This window comes from Emydura macquarii, unplaced genomic scaffold, assembly GCF_026122565.2.
Source record: "Emydura macquarii macquarii isolate MOO-44397 ecotype Brisbane River unplaced genomic scaffold, CSIRO-AGI_Emac_v2 contig_2897, whole genome shotgun sequence".
NCBI classification, from domain to species: domain Eukaryota; kingdom Metazoa; phylum Chordata; order Testudines; family Chelidae; genus Emydura; species Emydura macquarii.
Window position 1 is genome coordinate 41,442,159 of NW_027133034.1, and position 22,601 is coordinate 41,464,759.

The window sequence follows — 22,601 nt, forward strand, 5'->3', positions numbered from 1 at the left end:
ATAAAATATCTACTATACCCAACCATCCAGCAACCTATCCATTATTAGTTGTCTTATGTCTTCTAGGCACCATGAAGGAACATATTTTAAAGAGATGATAGGCGGCCTTATGGACTAGTATAGGAAGTGATGTTGTAAATCATGAAGATGACTGTATGAAGTGACGGAAGTGAATAAATGGGCTATCGATACTGCCACTGTGGAAAAGAAGGAAACAGTAAGTGAGAAGAGTGGATAAGCAGTGAGAAGCAGAGCTATACATTACAAAGGAAGTTTTAAATTAAAAAAGGAGGTTTCTCCTAACAGTCCTTTATAAAACAAACTTGCCGACTTATAGGATTTTATTTCTTCATAACAACAATGTTGTTTCTATATCATTTCTGTTTGGGACAATGTTCAGAAGCTGCACTAGAGGACTCAGCTGGGAGTCCTGGACTTATCTAGGTTATCTAGGGTAAACTATTTCACACCTGCGTCTCAGTTTATTAGTCTATAAAATGCACATGATTGCTATTTATTACACCTCAAAATAACCATGTGAGATAGATATTTGTAAAACACTGATATCATTAAATAAAATGTGCTGTGCAAGTGCAAATTTTATTTCTTTCCTCATTTATTAATTAAATTTGCCAGTTTATTCCCCACTTAAAAGAATACTCCTAACATAATTAACTCTTCTAATAAATGGCTCTACTAATAAAAAAGAGGAAAAAAAACAAAACAATAGCAAGATTGCTTCTAAAAAGAATAATCTTCAGCTTCTCCATAAGGGATCAGGTATATTTGAGTTACTAACAGCAAACACATAAGCTTGTATTTTGCAAGTTGGTATCTATTCTTGCATTAAATTATTGTGCCTGAACAGTTATGAAAATATGCTCTGACATCCATTTTATTTAACTAAAAACTGACAGGAACAGCGTCCATGGTAATAGTATATCGTCAATATTTAGCAGTGATGACAGAAAACAGTTCCAGTGAATATCCTCAGGAAACCCCTGCAGATAGCACACATCTTTAGAAAACAGGATACACACTAAAGCAGCCACACTGAAGATATCATTACAGTAAGCAAAATGCTTTTCAGGAAATAGCTGCATTCTTTTTACAGAGAAAGTACAATTTTAACACTAGATAGTACTGACCCATGCAAAGAGAACATGCAGAAGAATTGTATTCAAAGTTTTTCAAAAACCATAAGTCTTAAATTTTAAATATCAACCTCCTTTTGTCTTTCAACATGCGTGTTAGGTGAAGAAATATACTGCTACATTGTGTGTTGTATTAGTCTCTCCAAACCAGTCAGTATTACTAAACAATAAGAGGTAATCGAGTTACAGGCGTTACATATCATGTTCAGAACCTTTTTTAAGCACATCAAGTGAATATAGTTAGGTGAGTGATCTATGCCTTTACAAAGACAATGGCAATTTTCATCATTATAAACTTTCTTTTTTTATTGAAAAAGGTACTCGCAAGGATCAGCTCAATCTTGCCTATTCTAAATGACGACCAGTCCAAAACCATGCCGCTTGTAAAAGTAAAGAGGAAAAACTCACACCTCTGATAAAAATTATAAAATGGATATAGATTCTCTGGAGGGCGTATTAAAAGGCAAAAAATAAATTTATTTGGATTTTTACAAACTATTAAAGAGCATCCATCTGATTCTCTAAACACCCATGACAAGCTTTCAAAAATAAACTAAAAAAACCTGGCAATTCTCCAAAATCAACTAACCAGAGTGTAGTATAAATATAACAGAAATGAATGAGCGTCCCCACACAATTCCCAGAATCCCACACTGACAAAAAATCCAATATCATTTATTCATGAACGACATTGAGAAGGCTTAAACACACCCTGCAGATTAACAGATTCAGGCTGTTTTGGGGCAAGCAAATTCCAAAGGCCCAGGAACCCTAACCAAAAATGTTCAGCAAGCCATCCCAGAGAGCTCTGAGCACAGGTACCTCTGCTAATCTCAACTATGGCAATATATCACAAAAAGAGATCTTTTAGCTAGGTAGAACCCAGATGTTTAAAACCTCATAGATCAACATCTTAAAAACCACTAGGCAGACAGAGCAATTATACAGTATGGGTTTAATACATTCATGAAAAGAAACACTGCTTAACAAGTGGACCCCCTTTCTCTGCATCACCTGATGTTTCTGAATAAATTTAAGATTTAACTCTACATAGAGTGCATTACAGAAATCTATTCTTACTGAGACAAAGATGGATGACAATTGTAAGGTCCACTTCAAAAAGAAACAGGTCCATAGACAAAAAAAAGGCTTATCTAACTGTAGCTGTTAAGCACAGAAATCAGGTATTTCAATCCTACTCAGTTTTATATCCATTGTCACTGATTTTCATAATGGCAAAGGAGATGCTGCTGCTCCTATGATTAATTTATATCATGTAGTGCTACTGGTGCTAATCTATCTGTAATACTACAGTTGGATGTGTTATTTTCCACTCCTTCCATGTCATGTTTTGATTCAAGGGAACATACTAACAAAGGAATTGCCATACTGAATCACAACAGTGGTCTATCTGGCCAGTTTCCTGTCTCTGACAGTGGCCATTATCAGATACTTCAGAGACAGGCGCAAGAAAACCTGCAACAGAAAGTTATGGAACAACATGCCCACAGGGATAAAATTTCTTACTAACCCACATTATTTAGACAGTTCCTTAAACTCTTATATGAAGATTTACACATCTTCCAAAACTTTTTTTTAAATCCTTATTATTGAAATTTATTATCCATATTGTATCAATCCATGTTTTAATTCTGATAACTTTTTAGTCTCACAAGCATCAGAGTTCCCCAGGTTAATTATGTGTCATGTGAGAAAATATTTCCATTTCTCAGTTTTAAATTTGTTCCCAGTTAGTTTGGGACCTATTAGGGAGACTTCATTTAATCTCTCTCAGTAACACACAGAAGCTTAATTACAGCTTCAGCAAATATTCAGAGTTGATGTGTGTGCAAGTTAAGCATATGCCATTTTATATGTTTACAGGAGAAATAATGAGATTGTAGTTAAGGTTTTGCGCATTGTACTACATAGGAGATAAATGTTCTACACAAAACTCATCTATCAGCAAGAGGCAGAAGGAAGTTCTTTGTGACGATGTGGAATTTGTCATTGTCTGTGGAAACTTGATTTGTGGTTATTAGGATAGAGTTGATTAATGCCTACTACTTCATATTTCCTTACTTTTTAGGATTTCCCTTGAGGATGTAAAACTTAACTAATCTTAATCCTTTTTATACAACATTTTTGTTTATGGAATATCCATAAACAAACAAAATAGAGGTTTTAATACAGCAAGTATATGAGGGTGCCAGGAAGCATAGAAAGGGTTTTATAGGGATATAGCAGAAATGGGGATGTTTAAGGTGGATGGAAGTGGAGACAGTAGAGGGAAAGCAGGAAGGCCCAATGGGTCCATCTCTATCTACCTACTCTAGCAAAACAGACCTCTTGCGGGAGAAGCTTGATGTCAACTGCTATATCTGCTCTGCTGGACCAGCCAGCAATCCTCAGAGTAGAGGAGCCTCTGTTGAAGTTGCAAAACTTCAAAAGGAGGTTGGAGAGACCACAGCACTAGTAACTTCTATCCCAAAGAACCCTGGACATTGCTCCTTAAGTGTCAGAGGTTCGCAACACAGACTGTCTCCTCTGAGTTTCATACCCACAGAGCACAGAAGGCAGCCATTTCCTGAGGGTATGACATGACCTCAATCCCTTTAGAAGCAAAACAGAGCCAAGAAGGGAAGCCTCACTTTCACATGACAAACAGATCTCAAACTGTACCGAGTTTTAGCTGAATCATGGTCTCAGGGAGAGTGAGATAACCCCATCAAAATATTATTTAGCCTTAACTGTTCCCTTTAGTCTTAGTTTTCCACTGATTCTCTCTCAAACTTCCTGTTTCTGATAAATATTTTTATATCTTTGGCTATTTGCTTCTCAAATTTAATTTTAGCCCTCCTAATTCTTCTCTCAATATTGCCTGACACTTTATGCTTCATTAAATTACACTTAAGGACTGGGATTTCGATTTTCTGTAGGATATCTGTTTGGCTAAAAGGCAAGTTTTCGGATACATTCTGTTTACTTCTCCCTTTTCTGCTTCCTTTATTTAGAGATATGCAACCCATCTTAAAATTATTATTGTATTCTTAGGTAGTTTCCAACGTAAGGAATTTCCAGTGCCAAATCTAAGGAATGTAATTTTTTTATTTCTGACTTTAAGAACTTTTTACTAGCTCCCTCATTTCTAAATTTAGATTAAGAATATTTTAAAACATTCTTTTCAGTCAACATCTTAAACTGGTAAAGCAAAATCAATCTAGATTTTGCTATTTATGATCTATTATTAGTTTGGACAATTAAAATGGAGTTATTCTCATGCTCCAGCACAATATAGTAATGTTTATATTTAAACTTCCCCCTAGGGTATTTGTATCCATAAAAATCTGTCTCACTGAAAAAATCATGAACGCTTCTGTTTGTATTAAGTTTTATAAAGTTTATTTTAATCAAACCTGAATTTTGAACCTAAATTATGCCTTTGAACATTTGTGCTCACCTTATGTTTCTAATACATATTACAGGCTGTCACATCATATTTGATTAAACTATTTCCTAAAAGTTCTGCACTATAGTTACGTGCAAATATGGACTCAAGGTGAATTTCACTCCAGTCTGGCTCTGTTTGACAAATTCATTGACTTGCTCTGGCACGTCAGCTCACTTGAAACAGTCACACGCCTGTTAGTTCCTGGCCTACTCCTGGATGTTTTCATTCTTCCAAAGCATATAGCATCCCCTTCCAGGAGGACTCATGAAAACTTAATCCAGTTTATACACACAAAATATAGAAGATAATGAAGCAAGAGAGATTAAACTAATGTGCAAACAAGAACAAAATCAATACAACCAAACCGTTCGCTCTTATGCCAGAGTACACAGAATAAAAGATTATTAAAATTTGTATTTCATTTTTTTAAGGACAGTAAAATTCAGCAGACTAATACCGGAAAGGAAAGACTCTCCATTTACTGGCTTTCCTCCAATATATTAGCTCTCCCATTCCACAAGATAACAGCTGAATGCACTGCATCATGAACCACCGTGCTATTTAAAACATTTGGGGGAGTGCATACTATGGAGCTGAACATTTCAAACCAAACTAAAAAATCTTCACTCTTCTTACCATCCTCAGTGAATGACTCAGAAGGATGGGAAAGAGAGAACAGTGCTCATTCAAAAAGCAACATATTTGAGGAACTTGCTACTGGGGGAAAGAACCTTCATTTTTCCCTCACTTTTTTATTTTTGCTGAAGACTAAGGACTAGTCTACACTAGAAGTGCTACAGCAGCAGTAGCTGCACCAATGCAGCTGTAGTGCTGGTGGTTCAGATTCTCCATGCCAATGGGGAGCTCTCCCATCAGCATAACTACTCCGTCTCCACGAGAGATGGTAGCTATGTCAGTGGGAGAAACTCTCCTACCAGCATAGCACTGTCCATGCCGGCACTTTGCTCAGTATAACTTATGTCACTCAGAGGGATGGCTTTTTCACACCTGAGCAATATAAATTATACTGACATAAGGGATAATGTGTACAAGCCCTAACAAGCAGTAACAATGCCGAAGGAGGCGGCTGAGGAATGCTAAAGAGGAACACTAAAGAGGAACTTAGAGGCTCCCCCTCCTGAAAGAGCCTGAGTCGGCAGCCGAGTGAGTGTATGGCACTTTTAGAATATAGTTGGTGTTTTTTGCCTGTAATTTCAGACTCCTAAACAGAGTATCTGGAAACCCTATTCAGAGGTTTGAGCTCTTACATACTGTACTTCAGTGAAGATGGTAGCGCTGCCTATTCTTAAGGATGCCCAACATTTTGCACTGTAAGACTCTTTTTCAGTTACTTATAAAAGTTTGCCAAACTTTGCCCATTCAGGCTGAAATTTTCCAGGCTGGTTGTCTGCCTTAGCTTGATTTTTATGTATCTTTTTGCTGAAAACTCATAAAATAGTTTAGCCATTTCCAAGAATGAAATTAAGACAAATATGTTGTTTTGCCAATTACTCCTAGAGGAATTCTGTGCCAAAAAATTAAAAAATTTTGCACACAATATTTTAAAATTCTGCATATTTTCTGCAAACACCACAATATAATCATGCTAGTTTCAATTATTTTGGTAATTTATTTCAAAATACTGGTCAGCAAATATGTCTCTAACAGTACAGACAACAAAAAAGATTCAAGAAATGTTTTTTGACAAACAGATTCCTTACTAGGCATATTAATACAGAACTCTAAATAATTCATTTAAACTACAACACAGAAATATATTTCCTTCACCCCTCAAAAGCAGTGCAAAGGCCTAGGCGAGTTAGGGTTAAAGGAGAAGCTGAGGGAGAAAGAAGTAATTGCTGGAAAGAAGCCTAGGAGTAAATTCGGAGGGTTGGTGGCTGTGGGTGGGAGAAGTATGGAACAGTGTTTTTTCGGGGGGAGGGATTTAGGGGAGGAGTTGGGCAGCCACCCCCATGCAGACCCTGGCTGACCGCTAGCCTCTCCCATTCTGTCAGGCACATCTGCCCCATCCCCGTGTGTCCCTGCAGCCCCACTCCCCATTCAGCCAGTCTGCCCGTTCCCAGGGCCATTGATGGGACTCGTGCCCATAGTTTGCTCTCCTCAAGTAGCACCAGTACATAAACTGTAAAGGATACTACTCCATTGTTACACAGGCCTTTGTGGACCACAGATGCCAATTTATGGACACCAATATGGACAGCACTGGCAAAGTTTATGATGCCAAGGTTTTCCACCTATCAGGAGCCTACTTTCATGGACAATCAGCCACTATTCCCACCAAATGAGATTTACTCTGTGACAGTGTCCCCACTATTATACTGGGGTTTATGAAACCAAAGCCTAACCTCAGAAGCCTGAGCAAAAGATTTAATTACACTCAAGAGGTGGAGAATGGTGGTTGAAAGTGTGTTTGGCAGACTGAAATCCTGCTGTCACTATTTACAGAACTGTTTGGATTACAGTGTCATCAATGCTGTCCACACTATTGTGGCTTGCTGTGCTCTTCACAATCTTTGTGAATCCAAAGGTGAGCCATTTGTTCCCAAATGCATCTATAAAAGTAATGGACTACTGACCTGGTACACTCAACCAGAAAGTGCACCTGTCACAGCTGGAGCAGGATGCACACAGGCAAAAGAAATCAGGGATGCTTTTTGAACCCACATGATGAGAACTTGTAAGGACCAATGGAAGAGGGAGAATAGAACATTTACAGATGGATTTGCATTACACTTTTTACAGTAAATGAAGTACTCTCACAGTACACTATGAATGGGAATGGGTTGGCGACTGTCAAATTGTAATTGTGAATGAGATGACTGCTTACATGGGGGGGACAGTGTTTCGTGTGACATGAATTGTGGATTTTCATTATGGACTGATCTGAACAGATGCATTGAGAAAATGTGTTTGGATATAACTGCCAAGTTGTGCCTGATCATTTTTTTTATCTTTACTCTTCGAAATACATATTATATGATGCAATGCAGTGATTGTATTAAACTAATAAAAATAAAATAAAAGCCTTTATTTGTGAACATGGCTGTATTATGAAAAACAATATTAAAGCATTGTTTGGCAAGCCAGCTGCCATCAAGATGCCATAACACCAGTAATAAACCAACATCAAAACATGTAACAAAATAAAGTGCATAACAAACATTTAACAGTGCAAAACAGAGAAACCAATGCAAGCAAAGCCCCTACTGTTCCATGTCTCCTGGCCCTCATTCTCTTTCCCTTTCTAGCATGTACTTGGTGCCGCTGCAGGGAGTACATTTGGCCTGTCCAATTAGCATTCAGTCCTGGTTGCACAGGCCACCCAACTGTGATATTGTCCAGCGCATTCCTGGTCTGCAGGACATGGACCATGGAGGGGACTCAGGATGTGGTGTTAGTGGAGCAGGAGCCGGAAGTCTTGTGGCCATTAACGCAAGCAGTCTCTCAAATAGGTCTTTCTGCTGTGCTCCATCATTGTCCCTCAGGCGACATTGCTCCTCCAGAAAATGCACTGCAAGTCTCTCCTTGTGCTCTGCTGCCTGTCTGTGCCTTTCCACTTGTCATGAATCCTTTTCCTTTTGGTACTGCACTTGTTTGCTGGCTCTGTCCAGGATGTCCTGAGATGTTTCCTCTTGAAGTGGTCTGTGACAGTTGAAAATCCCAAGCTCCTGGTGCAGTGTGGCTGGTGTACTGAGGTGGAACGGTCTGAAAGCAGACAAAAAGTATATAGTCTCATTACTTCAAAAAAGGTTCAATGCTTCTCAGAGAAAAGTGCCTGTGAATCTCAAGGCCAGTTTTATGTTGTAGAACTCAGTTTGAATATTGTCTTAGAGGAATGCTTCAGCTCCCAGAAGCTCCATGGACACAACTAAGAGCTTAACAAATTTAATTTCAGCAGCTGAAATTAAATTTGTTAGTCTTTAAAGTGCCACAGAACTCTCGTTGTTTTTGCTGTATACAGACTAACACGGCTCCCCTCTGGAACTAAGAGCTTGTCTACACTTAAAATGCTACAGTGGCACAGTTGTGCCACTGCAGCTGTGCCATAGTAGCACTTCAGTATAGACACTATCTACCCCAATGGGAAGAGTTCTCCCATCAGCACAGGTAATCCACCTCCCCAAGAGGCATTAGCTAGCTATTCATCTGTTGACCTAGCACAGTCTACATGGGGACTTAGGTCAGCTTAACAATGCCACTCAGAGGCGTGGATTTTCAATACCCCTGACTGACACAGTAAACTGACCTAGTTTTCTAGTGTAGACCAGACGTAAATTAAGCAGAGTGAAAAGAGTGCACATGCACTGGTAAATTAAAATTTACAAATGCTGTGTGTTTAAAAATTTAAGAATATTGTAGCAGGGGTGGGAGGGAGGATGAGAGGAGATGTGTGCCCTGGTGAACCACCTGCAGTTTGTTAATCCTTTCAGGCATTCCACATTCTGGAGAACATAATCTTGGAGGTTCCTGAATGGGAAAAGGACATTCTTTTCCAAGCTACTGATGGCAAGCCAGCCGTCTATGCCACAGAGATTTTCAAGTGGACAATGACTGAGCAACACAACTGAATGCGGAGTGGACTGGTGTCCTATAGAGGAGGGCCCAGAAAATATGCCCTCCCCAAAATGTGACTAAGTATGCGGAGTTAGTTCTGCAGGAAAAGTTTGCATCCAGGACTGGGTCAAAATTCATGATCGAATCAACAGGATGCTATGTTAGAATCTACATGTTATGGTTTACTATGTCCCTACAGCTTACAATACAGCCTGCTCTGACTACACCTACCTATCTACTATATGCAAACACGCGATAACACAGACTCACAAAGAACAACATAGCTAGGCCCTCCTCCCCCGGCACATTTACTGGACTGCACACAGCCACTCACCTTATTTCCAACATTGATTTCCCCCTCCCCCACCGCCCCTGTACAGTTTACTGTTTAGAGGCAGCTAGTAACATTGTGACATGGCCTATCTGGTAGTATGGTGCGACATACTACAAGGGGAGGCAATATATGTTTTTTATTTTTAATACCCCAACACACCTTTGTAAGAATGTGCAAGCATCTAAACATTAAATGCTTGTTTAACTATTATTTCCACTTCCTGATCTCCATTTTGAATTCCAAGGAGGGAGGGGGAGCTGGCGACGCCAAGGTATTGGCATGCATTGCACCATTAGCAGATACGTGCTGCTACCCACGGCCTGTAATAAAAATTGCATTTGGTCATAAACTGGAAATCCTTCCAGTTCATATATTAACAACAAATATGGACCCAAAACACTTACCAAGCTCCAGTGCTACTTCTGCCTCTTGTTTCTGCCGCCGATTCCACGGCAAGATGCTCTCCTGGGGGTCATCAAACAGCTCCTCCAAGTATGGACCCAGAACATGCTGCAGTCATCCCAGTGGCAAAGCCTCCTCAGGATCGGTGTGAGCACCAGAGTCACTTTTGCTAGTATGATCGGGTGGCTGCTGACTCCCCTCCAATCCTATACTAGATTTGGAAGTCAGAAGATCACCGCCCCAGCTGACCAGACTATTGTGAACTGCTGGGTGCTCAGTGCTTGGCATAGTGCCCAGCTCCCAGTCAAAATCTTCATAAACAGGCGGGTTGACGGGGAGTTCCCAAAGGTATAGTTCTCACCCCTGGCATTCCAGTGCTCAAGCCACTTAATATGCTCCCTGCACTGATCACCAATCCATTGAACCTCCACCATTACCAACTTGTCTGCTATTTCTTGGTACACATGATCATTTCTGGTACTCTTACTGAATTCAAATGTCTTGCTCACTTCACACCAGAGACTTACCAGAATGGACTGTGGTCCCGTGACCTGGTAGCAGCATGCTTGGTAAAGGATTTCTTGTTGGTGGCCATAGCTAATGCACAAGAGGGTTCACTCTGTTTGCAGCTCAGCAATTAGAATAAAATGGAAGGGTGAAATACCAAACAGCCGCACTTGAACCAGGGGTTGCTTCTGTTTCCTGGGAATCAATTGCCTAGTCTTGAGATGGAAAGGATAGAAACACTGGCTCATGGGATTATGGGATAGCACTGGCAGAATGTCAGGACACTTGTCTGGGTGACCTGGGCAAAATGATGCACTGTGGACCTGGGGTCCCACAGGGACTTGGACTCAGACCCCTCCCCAACTTGCCAGGTTCCATGGCCTGGGTCCAGACGGCTTAGTGACTCTAGTATGACAGATTTCTGGATAGCTGAAAGCAGGGTTTGAGTTTGAGCCTGAGTCTCAACCCAGGCTTACACTGCCCTGTAGACATATCATAAGTGTTATGTGGATTTCCTGGGGAATTCCCAGAGGGCAGTTAATGCAAAGTCCCCAACTTTGGTTATGTAAAACCCCAAACTTTTGAATCTACACCCTAGGGAGAGAGTTATTGTCTGCTGATTTCCTATTATGCTCAGGCCAAGATCAAAGGCCTGAGCTATACAGAGAAATTTCTCATCTGCCCCATCTCTGTTCTGGTTCTGGATCTAAGATGAATGAACTTGCATCCTTAAAATGTCTGATCAGGAGGAAATTAGATGCTAATCTCTGCCCAAGAGAGGCAATGATTAGGAACCAGAAAGCTAATGTGGATCACCAAGAGGAAATAAAGGTGCAGTTGCCCTGAAACTGTGACAACCCCTTGTTTTGGAGCAAGGACTTGACATTTGGGGGAGGGAGGAGAAGGGGGTTGCTTTGTGCCAAGGATGTCCTTTTGCTGTTCTGTCCAAAACCAGCCAATCTGGCTGTAAAAAGCCCACAGTGTGTATGTGCTTAGTAGAGTCTTATTAAAATTCAGCAGTGAAGAATCTGAATGCATTGGGACTGCTCCATCCCAGGGATGCAGGGGCTAAGCAGGACTTTCCCTGCAATTATTCCTGTGGGCCACTATACCAGCAGAAGTGAGAGAAGGAAGAATGAAAGCATAGGACAGACAATTCTCCCACAGCTAGTGCCTAAGCAGTGTGGAGGAAGCCATCTGACTTGAAAGCACGGGAAACAACAGCCACACTGGGGGAGCAGAGGGGTGAGGATAGGGGAGTAGATTAAGTGAAGAAGCAGTGAAAAGGAAGAGGAGAACCCTACCTGGAGAAGTTGTGAAAATAAATCCATTAATGTTTGTGAACCACCCAGATACAATTGTGATGACCTCCACAGAAAAGCTTTTGAGAAAATTAATAATTCTGATTTTAGAGCGGGTTTTCAATGGTGTGCAGTAAATAAGGCATGGAGACACTCATTGAACAATGAGAATAAAACAAAATATTGAACAATTGCTCATTCAATGAGCCCTATCCATCCTGTGAATGAGGGAGTGGGTCTTGTGGAAAAGAAGTATGTGATCATGTAATTCAAGATTTATCATAATGCTTACAGAGTGCTTGACTTTGTAACCTTTAACATCATTTTTATACTAGTAATCTTCTAGACAGGTTATCTAAATGATTACTTTAAAAATTACGAGAAAGGTAAGTAGTCACTACATGAACATAGCTAAACCTTCTAAAAGGGTGTCCGAAAGGGCACCTTGAGCTGGCAATAACTGTTGTCCAGCTTGAACCTGAGTGACTCCATCCTGAAAGGCTGAGGAAGGAATGTCAAAAGGTCAGAAAGTTCCTAATGAATTCTGGATATGGGATTATATTTCTTAAGGATATCAAGCAAAAATTACTTTTGTTTAGGAATCTGGTCTGAGTGGAAAATTTGGGCTTATCTACACAGAGACTTTCTGCATGGCAACTCGTGGTGACACACTACAGCACATTAACTGGCTGTATTGACCCTGCTACTGAGCATTAATCATAGCATGCTTTGATATTCTCCTGTTTGAATACATCAGCGTGCATTACAGAACTTTTAATGTATGGTAGCAGGGTTCACATGGCGAGTCAGTAAATTGCAGCAAGCCAGTGTAATGGAAAGTCAGGCAGGCCTGCCATACACTAAGTTTCTGTATAGACAAGCCCTTCAATGAAGATCCTCTTTTTTGGAAGCAGAAAGTATCAGAAGTAAAAACCTCTAGTCACAGAAAGTTTCCAGTTCAACTGCCACCCCAGATTAGAAGAACTGCACCTTCTTTCTCCCCAATAACTTCTTGGGATGGGAAATCTCTGCAAATAGGAATGGGGAAGGGTCAGGAAGTAGAAATTTAACAAAGATTTGAAGGGAACAACATACAGCGCTTTTCCATAATTTCCAGGATTCAATAGGTGTGGTGAAGAATTTTCAAGCTTGAAAGTTGGGGATGGTTTATTACACAAACAGAGTTGGGGACATAGGAAGGGAATTAATTAGTTTTGAGCCTACCAGCTCACTAATCTAGACTTGGTTATATAAATGTTGCTAATCACTTCTCTTGACTTCTTAGTTTGATCGACCTGTGGCTGGGTGCATCCAGAACTCTCAAGCAATAGTTTTCTACAGGAAGAATAACCATACCCTAAGGGTGAAACTACACTACAAGAGTTTAAGAAATTTCCTAAATTGGAAAGAGCAACGTAAGTTATCATTTAGGAATGTACCTTCATGTAAAGTTGGTTTTCTAAAACACATACTGAATACCTTACAATGGAAAGGATTAAAAATGTATATAGAAAATATCCCGTTTCATGAAATAGTATAAAAATTGAGACAATTGCTCATGCTTTGGAACATAAAGCCAATTACTAACTAATAGGTCTAAAAAGAGTACCTGATGGAAAAGCGTCCTTTTTCCCCCACAAGCTGGGAGGAGGAGAGGTAAAGAGAAAAGGCATGACACACTGGGCTTCCCACCTATAGCCAACAGAGTCCATTCTCTGGCAAATCTGTTCAACTGTGTCTTATGCATTATACATGAATGCCCTTTACAAATATTTATTTTAAAAAGTTACAAAGCACAATCAAATTACTGTTTAGATCAAGTGACCCTCTTTTGGTGTTAAATAAATGTTTGTTCTTTAAACAAACACCTACACATTATTCTTTGAACTTTTCCCATCCTCAAATGCTGTTCTATTTTTATTTTTAGATTTGAAGCTTCCATTTTTCATTTGCATCTCATCCTTTAAAAGTTGTAGATTATCATCACTTTAGTATTACATATTATTTAACTTCCTATCTTTCTTTCACTTCTTTTTTTAAAACAGCAGGACAAGGGAATCTTGAACAAGAAAATACCACATTTCTGTTGTAGTAAAGCAAATCAGGACTAAAGAATATCTTCACATTCTGCTTTGTAATTATTTGTGAGCCATGAAAGCTAGCTATATTCAGGCTGCCTCAGTTAATCTGGCCTCCGATTGCCAATTTTAGAAAATTATCAATATATTAAATTACTATACAAAAGCATTTTCTTCACACATATGTAATCTTAAAAAACTCAAGCAAACAGATGTACAATTTTACAGAAATGGAACAAAGTTTTCTTATCTTTCCATTATACTCCAGGATCAGATTTTGTTAAGACCTAATACATTACCTGAGAAGAACAGAAAGAGACAATGAAAAACTCTATCTGTAGATATTTGTATCTGTTTACCATATCAATTTGCTAAAGAGAGGGAAGAGAAATTTCACATACTAAAAAGAGATAAATTATATCATTTGTTTTTGGTTTTTTTTCCCCCTATTGCTATACAGACAAACCAACATATGACATTAACACTATTTCCTGGGGTTTGCATTGAAAACTCCAGCATACATGAATTTAATTACCAAAGAGGTGTTTTTATGCCGTAGAATTTTTAAACATATGCACTCCAGCAATTCTTCTACTGTAGAACTGTACACACATTCTCTCACTGGTGCAGTATTTTTCCTCACCCTTGCTGCTGAAACAGACGGAAGTGCTATAGAATTTTGTAGATGTTATTTATTACACTCATTTGATGAAACCCACACTTGACACTAAACTCAAATATAAATGTTTAACTTCTACTTATTCTTTTTTTAAATATTCTCCCACCCACTAGATTCTCATGCTTTAGCTTTTTCCTCATTGTCTTTTATTATTTAATATTTTGTCTCAACAGGTAACAAAAATGGAAGTAAAGATACATCAGCTTAGGATACGTTTTGTTTTGAACAGAATATTTTGACAAGCAATTTTACTCCATAAAGCTGCTGGTTCTCTGTTCAAATTCAACACAAGCATCTTTTGATAATCACTATTCAAAGAATGCACCATATACAAGTGAAAGTATCTTTGGCAAATACTGGAACTTCTGCTGCTGCTGCCACTGCCACCTTTAAAGCAACACTGTAAGACTTAGAAGAATCTTGTCAGCCTTATGACTGCTAGACCAGCATAAAATTGACCAAATTCTTGTATATTCAATTGTACTGCTACAGAAAGCAACAGACTAGACAGCATTCCTTCACAACTTCTGGAAACGCTTCTTTTTGGGAGAATGGGGACAAGAGGAGATCGTGGCAGCAGCTACAAAAGCAGCTTCAACAGGGCCAGGGCTCTAAGGAAAAAAAGAAGAAACCATTATCCTTTTTTCATAACACCCCATCCCCATTATCCAACAATAAAGAACAGAGTACATATTTGCTATTGCCATTTCTACAGCAGAACAGTGAAAGAGACAAGACTCAGGTCAGTTTCACACTTGCTGTTCAAAGAGTTTATGAAGACATGAAATTGACCCAATTCTTAGGGATTTCACTTAGGCTACATCTACACTACAGCACTTACACCAGCACTTAAGTCAATATAACCTTTGTATATAATGTAGACAAGGTCTCAGATTTTTGAAGCAAGAGAATTTGGGGATAAAAATAAACCGAAAATCGCTCTCTTCCCCTCCCTCCTTTTGCAATGTCCAGGAAAGTAAAGGTAAAAAGGAGAAACATTCCCCCTTTCTCCCAATAGCTGGTGCTTGCTAACCAAGGGCAATACACCTTCTCGCAGAAGAGTACATTTAAGGCATCCTGGTAAGACGTGCAGTTTGTCCTTGCTTCACTTCCCCACCCCATCTTCCTTTGCATTGGTTTCCAGGTGACATACGCTTATAAAGATCTCAAAAGGTATACCTATGCTGCCCCTGGGAGTGAGCCTTTGAGCGCAGGTAGAGAGATTCATACTAACTAACACGTTAAAAACAGCAATGTGGATGTTGCAGCTCGAATGGCAGCTCAGGCTCTCAAGCCCATCCTTCGGCTGAGCTTGGGTGGATAACCTGTGTTTCCACCAGAGCCGCAACATCCACAATGCAATTTTTAGTGCTCTAGCTTCAGCTCTGCTAGCGTGAGTCTGTCTACCTGTGCTGGATGGCTTGCTCCCAGATGCAGTGTAGACATTCAAATAGATGTAACTATGCAGAGTATTTGGCCAGCAGCAGCTTTTTTATTAGTGGTAATATATAAACAAGGAAGAATAGATTTCACTTTCAGATCCCAGGTTTAGTTTGCAGGATTAGGAGTTAGAAGATGTATCTTTGTACTGGTAACATGAGAAAAAGTTATCTGGAAGTTAGATATACAAAGCCAAACAATGTTCTGTATATAAAGATATTTATCAAAGTAGAATCTCACTATAGATTTCAAAAACCCTTACAGCTAACAAAGGTTGTATACTAGCAGTTCCCCAAACAGGGTCTTCAGCATCTTTCCCAGCAGAGCTTGGATACCAGGTTGCTAACTCCACACATTTAAATCAACCCCCAACCAGGATGCTTGTAGAAGAAATCCACTAGTGGTGGCTACAGTTATTTAGAAGATACTGCCACCTCCTCTCTCGAGACCAAAGAGTAATTATCACCAAGACCATCATCTAGCAGTAACAAGAAACAGCCCCAACCATTAATACGTATGTAAAGTATTTTATGATTAAAGAATGAAGTTATATTTACTGAACATGAGAAATCCACATCATGCGCCATATAAAAGGCCTGAATTAGCTAGTGGGAAATGGGAAAGAGTGGAATCTGCACTTGTCTTTACACTGGTGGAATATTATAATAGCCTTGCTTTTAAAATTTAAATTGTGATCATGTTTTAAGAGGTTAACATTTAACTTAGGTCTAAAGGAACAGTAATTATACCTGTAATTTAAACATTTTATTAGACCTGCTTTATTGTTGTAAACAGATGCAGACTATTGATCCTTTTTTTTGTTTGTTTGTTTCTTACATGTTTACTTTGAGAGATCAACTAATATTGAAGACATTATTTACTCAGAGCCTTACAATAGATCGCTAAAGAAGAAATAGCCCTTAGGAGCACATATTAAATTCTAGTCTCAATAGTAGTCAAGTCATAGAATTTATTTATTTATTGTTATCAGCAATACAAAGGCATGTTTGTTTGCGTGGAAGGTGGTAAAACTAAAAGGATACGAGGTATAGTCAACTTCAGAGTCACCTAAAATTACTATAACAAAGATTGGAAATAGATAAGTTTTCCTTATTCTGCTTACTTTGTATAAAGTCAATGTCACTGGTTTTTCCTGTACAATCAATTGATTTCCCATTTTTTTGGTTCTTTCACATAAACAGGAGAAAAAAATTAAAATATAGAAAAGGGATTCTAAAGTAAAAAACAACAACAAAAATTAACAAGTCCACTTAAGGTGTAGTTCCCTGAAACAACTTCTCTTTCTGAAATTAACTAAATTTCCAATTGGTGGTCTAATTTCAAGTTTATAAGAAATAAAAATATTTCATAATTTCATTTTTAAAGAGTACATTAAAGAATTTCTAGCCAGCAGAAGGAAAACACACAGTTACACAACTGAGCTTTGATCCAGCACACTTATGCATATGCTTAACTTTAATCATGTGAGTAGTCCCACTTACTAAGCAAGTAAAGTTCAGTATGTACTTAGGTGTTTGCAAGATTGGAGCCTTCTTAGTCTTTGCAAAGGATGTATTTATAAAGTTAGAAACATTGCTTGCTGTTTTACAGTAGACTAAAAAGCACGAATTAGTACAGTGCTGTCATGCCGGCAAATTTATCACATGTTCTACAACAGAGCTGTAGAAAGTGATTACATTTAATAAAGTGTTGGAGGTCACAATGAAATTTATTTTAGATCAGTGATTATTCATAGTTCTAAATAACTACTCAATACCCTAACACAATCATTTCAAAAACAATAGGTACTTTCAAAATATCTGCCTATGCTTCCATTTGAGAAATATGTTCTTACAGCAGAAAAGAGACTGTGTTGTCTAGTAGATAGGGAAATTAACTGTGAGAAAGAAGTCTGGGTTCTCCATCCACCAGTGACTTGTTGTGTGACCGTGGACAAGTCACTTTCTCTGTCTCCATTTCCCTTCTCACCCCTTGTCTGTTCTATTTAGATTTTTTTTTAAATCTCTTTGGGACCAAGGACTGTCTCTTATGTGTTTCTACAGTCCTCAGAACAATGAGGCCCTGAATCTTTAGGAACTGTTGCAATAAGGTCATTAAATAAATAAATGCATAATCCATCACTGGAAAGACTGATAAGGTTAAAAAAATGTGTGAAAAACATGTTTTATATTAAACTCCATGTCCTCACTTTTGTATAATAGCTATGCCTTCTGTACACAATACCATTATCATCCTGAACTCTTGGAAAAAGAGACTAGACTTGAGACTAGGATATGAAGGTTTAACTGTCTCTGATATCTGAGCTATTACAGGATAGGAAAGATTTTTTTTCTCCTGTAGTGTTACTAAATAAAAACTATCACAGAAGTATATGCTAGTCTATTTTATTTCCTTTATTAAAAAAACTAATTTAATTCCTGTCAAGTAGAAGGACAGAAGACTAGGAAAGGTATCTTTTTATAACTATGCAAGTTTCATTTTATCTTTACACACACAAAAAAGAAGAGGCAGCTTTTGCATCTGTTCAGAAGTGAAATGAAGAAATGACTGGGGGGGGGGGGGGGGGATTTAAGAGAACAGAGGAAGCTTTTGAAAGCCCCAAATTCCCATGCACAGAACTAGGCAAGAAGAATTTAAAGTTAAACTCAAGAATGATAAGTATTGTACAAAGTGCAAATGAACACAGCGCTTTACTCTGAAACTGTCAAGACTATATTAGCACACACTTGGATAAACATTACTAGTACCAATCTGAATGACATTTTCCATTGTAAATAAATCTGTTACTTCTTTTACACCTTACAGCTTTAATTTATATTTTGGATAAAACTTCATCTTAACTTAGTTAATATTTGATTCCTAAATACCAACTTAAACACCTAAACAATTTTGTTTCTGGGACAATAAACAGACATGCTTGAGTGTAACTTTGTATCCTAATATAAGCCTTGAAATTGCTTTAGGTTAACCTTTAGACACCTTACAAATAGGTTATTAGTACATCCCAATTTCTTGCATTTAGAGTCATCACTAATTATACATACAAATACTGCACACTACCAATGTATGTGCAAATATCAGATATCCAGGACAACTGTATTATGTTTAAAGGTGTAAGATTCTCCTTAATATTATCAATTTTACAGGAATCCTTATTGAGCTAATGGAAAGACAAGCATAGTGATACCTTACTGAAAAACACCTACTATTGCTTTTACTCATTTCCCAATACTATTCAAACAATCCAATTAAACACAAAGGCCAATAAGGTCAACTGAACACCATGCTATTAAATTCATTGTTTATGAAAAATAAATATTAATACTTTAAAATGCTGACATTTAACTACATCAACTTTTAAAAGATACAATCTTTAAAATGTTCTATGCGTAGCATGCATCTGAAAGGTTTCCTATATTTCAGAAAGACTGCTTATTTTCTTATCCAAGAAAACAAATAATAAAATAGTTACCATTGTATACCTAAATTCCACAATGGCTATTCACGATTACATTTTGGAAGAGTATGAGAATGGATACCACACTGCCAAAACACCGGACAAAGCTTCCTAAGCGCTAGTTTAAATAATCTGGGCTTCCCATACCTTTTGAGACATTATTTACCATTTGTGAAGATTCACAGTAATTAGTACTGAAAACCCAAAAGACTAAATCAAATACCTAATCAAGTGTTTAAGATATACTGCTTTTTCTAGATCGCTGGAGGATTTCTTTGTTCATTTTAAACATGAGACTCTGAAAATGACAGTTTTCATGTCTTTCTGGCTCTACATTACTTGGATGAAATGGAAACAGCATGGCACACAAGTGACCCTCAAAATGTACACATACACATACTGATCAGTAACATGTAACTCAGCATGGGGTAACAGACGAGACACAGGCTGGCATCCAAGGCTGCTTGGGGAGCACAAGTGTGTTTCAGACTTCCCAATGTTCTGGGTGTCTCTAAGCCTCAGACTATCAGATGCCGGAACTGGACAACAGGGGATGGATGGATCACATCACAATTACATTGTTCCATTCATTCCCTCTAAAGCATCCGGCACTGACCACCACCAGAAGACAGGACACTGGGCTAGATGGACCATTGGTCGGACCCAGTATGGCTGTTCTTATGTGCTTCAGTGGCAAGCCAAGTGCCCCCTGTTCCGGCTGGTGGCTTCGCTGTCCAGGCTGAGGATCCACCCGAGATGGAAACACGGATTCCAGCAGCCCATCAGCGCCAACACTTCAGCACTTTCCATGCAAGCAACTGACTGACCGAGTCTATTTAAACGGGCTCCCAGGGGCGGGGGCGAAACTTTCAGGGCCTGGCCAGAGTTTGACACACACTTTCCATTGGGGACGGCGGGGGAGGGGAGCTAGAGTCGCCGCACCGCAGTCTGCAGAGCCAGCTCCCCCCCGCCCCCACGGAGGGACAGCAAGCGTGCCCGGGAGCGCGGAAGGGCCAGGGGGCAGCTACTCACTGGTTAGTCGGGGGTGCATTGAGCGGGATGGCCACCTCCTCCTCTTCGTATTCTGGCCCGTCCAGCGAGTCTCCTTCATCCACGGTGCCCAGCCCCCCTGCCAGGGGCGGCAGCAGCGGCGGGGGCGGCAGCGGCGGGAAGCCCCCAGCGGGCGGCGCTCCTGCTGGGCCGGACTCCGGCGGCGGGGCAAGCGCCCCCGGGGCCATCTCCTGCCCCAGCCCGGCGGCCACCGCGCCGCCGCCTGCCGCCGCCGGAGGGGCAGGCCCCGAGCCCAGAGCCAGGAGTCCCAGCGCCGGGCACAAAGGGGGGCCGGCGCCCGGGCTGCCGCCGCCGGAGCCCTGCGGCCCCTTGCCCCGGCACAGGGCAAGGCAGTGCCCCGGCTCCCCGGCGGCGCTGGCCGAGCCACCCTCCTCGCCTCCGGCCTCGGCCGCCATCATGGTGAGCCTCCGCACGCCGGGGAGGAGACCAAGGGGCTGAGACCCCGGCGGGGACGGGGGACGGGAGCCGGGACCGGGACGAGCGAACTTCCCCGGCGGCGGCGAACAATACTCGGCTGGGAGGGGGCTGGATTCAGGGCAGCTCGGCAGGGCCCCGGTGCGGCTGCCTCATCCCCCTGCGGCCGGGAGGGGAGCGGCTCCCGCGGAGACTCACTCACACCCCGCCCGCAGCCAGCGCAGCTTCGGAACGGGCACGGGCCAGGCTGGGCGGGGGGCGGGGGGAGCGACAGAGAGGGAGACGGGAGAGCGGCCCCCTGCGCATGCGCGTCAGGGCCGCCCGCGAGAGGCTGCTGCTGAGCTGACCGCGTGCACAAAGGGCGCGCTCCTGAGGTTCCTCCTGGTTCGGCTCTGAGTCAGGGAGAAAGGTGAAAGCTGGCTCCACCTGCAGCTGCAGCACCAGGGGGAAAAAGAAGAGCTGGAGCTACCTGGGGCATAGACTCATAGAAGATTAGGGTTGGAAGGGACCTAGTCCAACCCCCTGCTCAAAGCAGGGCCACTCCTGGGTTGCTAGGTCAAAGTAGAGGACAAACCTGGCTGAGTCTACTGCACCCCAGAATCCTGCCCCCCCTCCCCCGACACATCCCAGATGGTGAACAGTTTGCTCCCAAACCACCAAGTTGTGCTGCCTAAATAAAGATAATACGGTGCCACTCCTGTAGAACGGCACTAGTGCACGCTGATGCATCCCAGTGCAACAGCACCCACAAAACCAGTGCTAGGACTTGGATGGATATCCTGTTGGTCACATTCACGTGCCAGATGTGTGCTTCTGCAGTGCTTTTGCATCAACATACACTGGGATCTGGGTTAGGCTTGGACTAAGGGAAGCTGCAGATGCATCAGGGAGAATTGGGCAGCCAAAAGGTAACCAGATGTAGCAGGATCCTGGGATCCAATCATAGTTTTCTTGTACAGCTTTCTTGTACTAGGATGTGCTAGGGTCCAGATTTTGTTTGGTTTTGTTTTGTTTTGTTTGTTGTTTTGTTTTGTGTTGTTTTGTTTGTGAAATAGTAGCTCCAACACACTTGTCTTCTATTTTGATGGTACTGTTTCTGAGTTTGTGGCCTAAATTTAGCTCGATCTGACAGGAATCAGGTGTCAGATCCAGGTTCTTGCGGTGATGTTATGTTGGGATCCAGCTTTTTTGTGCGCTAGAACCTGCTAGACTTGTCCTCTAGTTTGACAGTACCATTTGTCAAAAATGGATAGATTCAGCTAGATCTAACATTTACTCAGAACCTTCGGGCCTGATACTGTTTCCAATCAAATCAATATCAAAACTCCTGCTGAGGCTAATGGGTCTCCAGCGCAGCAAAGTCTATTCCCAGATATGTGAATCTGACAGTGACTGGAGAGAAACTCAACCAGTAGGGGAGTTAGTTTCTCAAACCACAAACTGGGCATTGCATCTGATCTCATACCATCTAATCTATCCCCACCTTCAAACCTCAAAAATAAATCAGAGGGTTTCTGGAATGGCTTGCAAAGTGTTGGTCAATGGGCCACAGAAAAAAAGGTAAGTGTGGTATAGGGCACTTACTCCTAGTGTCATGGGTCTCTGAGTCCTTATCCCACTTTTTTCTAATACCTCTTAAGCATGAGAGCACTGCCCTTTCCATTTCTTTGCTGTCATGTCCACTTCTGTTCCTCTGACTCATGCTCAGGGAAGCAGG

General features: G+C 40.8%; 1 protein-coding gene across 1 annotated transcript in view; it reads right to left on the reverse strand.

The window, feature by feature from the left end:
- RASA1 (RAS p21 protein activator 1) overlaps positions 1-21,082 on the reverse strand; it is a 116,845-nt gene extending 95,763 nt beyond the window's left edge. Inside the window, exon 1 of the mRNA XM_067568725.1 lies at positions 20,432-21,082. Within this exon, the coding sequence (XP_067424826.1) occupies positions 20,432-20,868 (437 nt within the window). The 5' untranslated portion in view covers positions 20,869-21,082. The remainder of the gene's footprint in view (positions 1-20,431) is intronic.
- Positions 21,083-22,601: the final 1,519 nt, after the last annotated feature.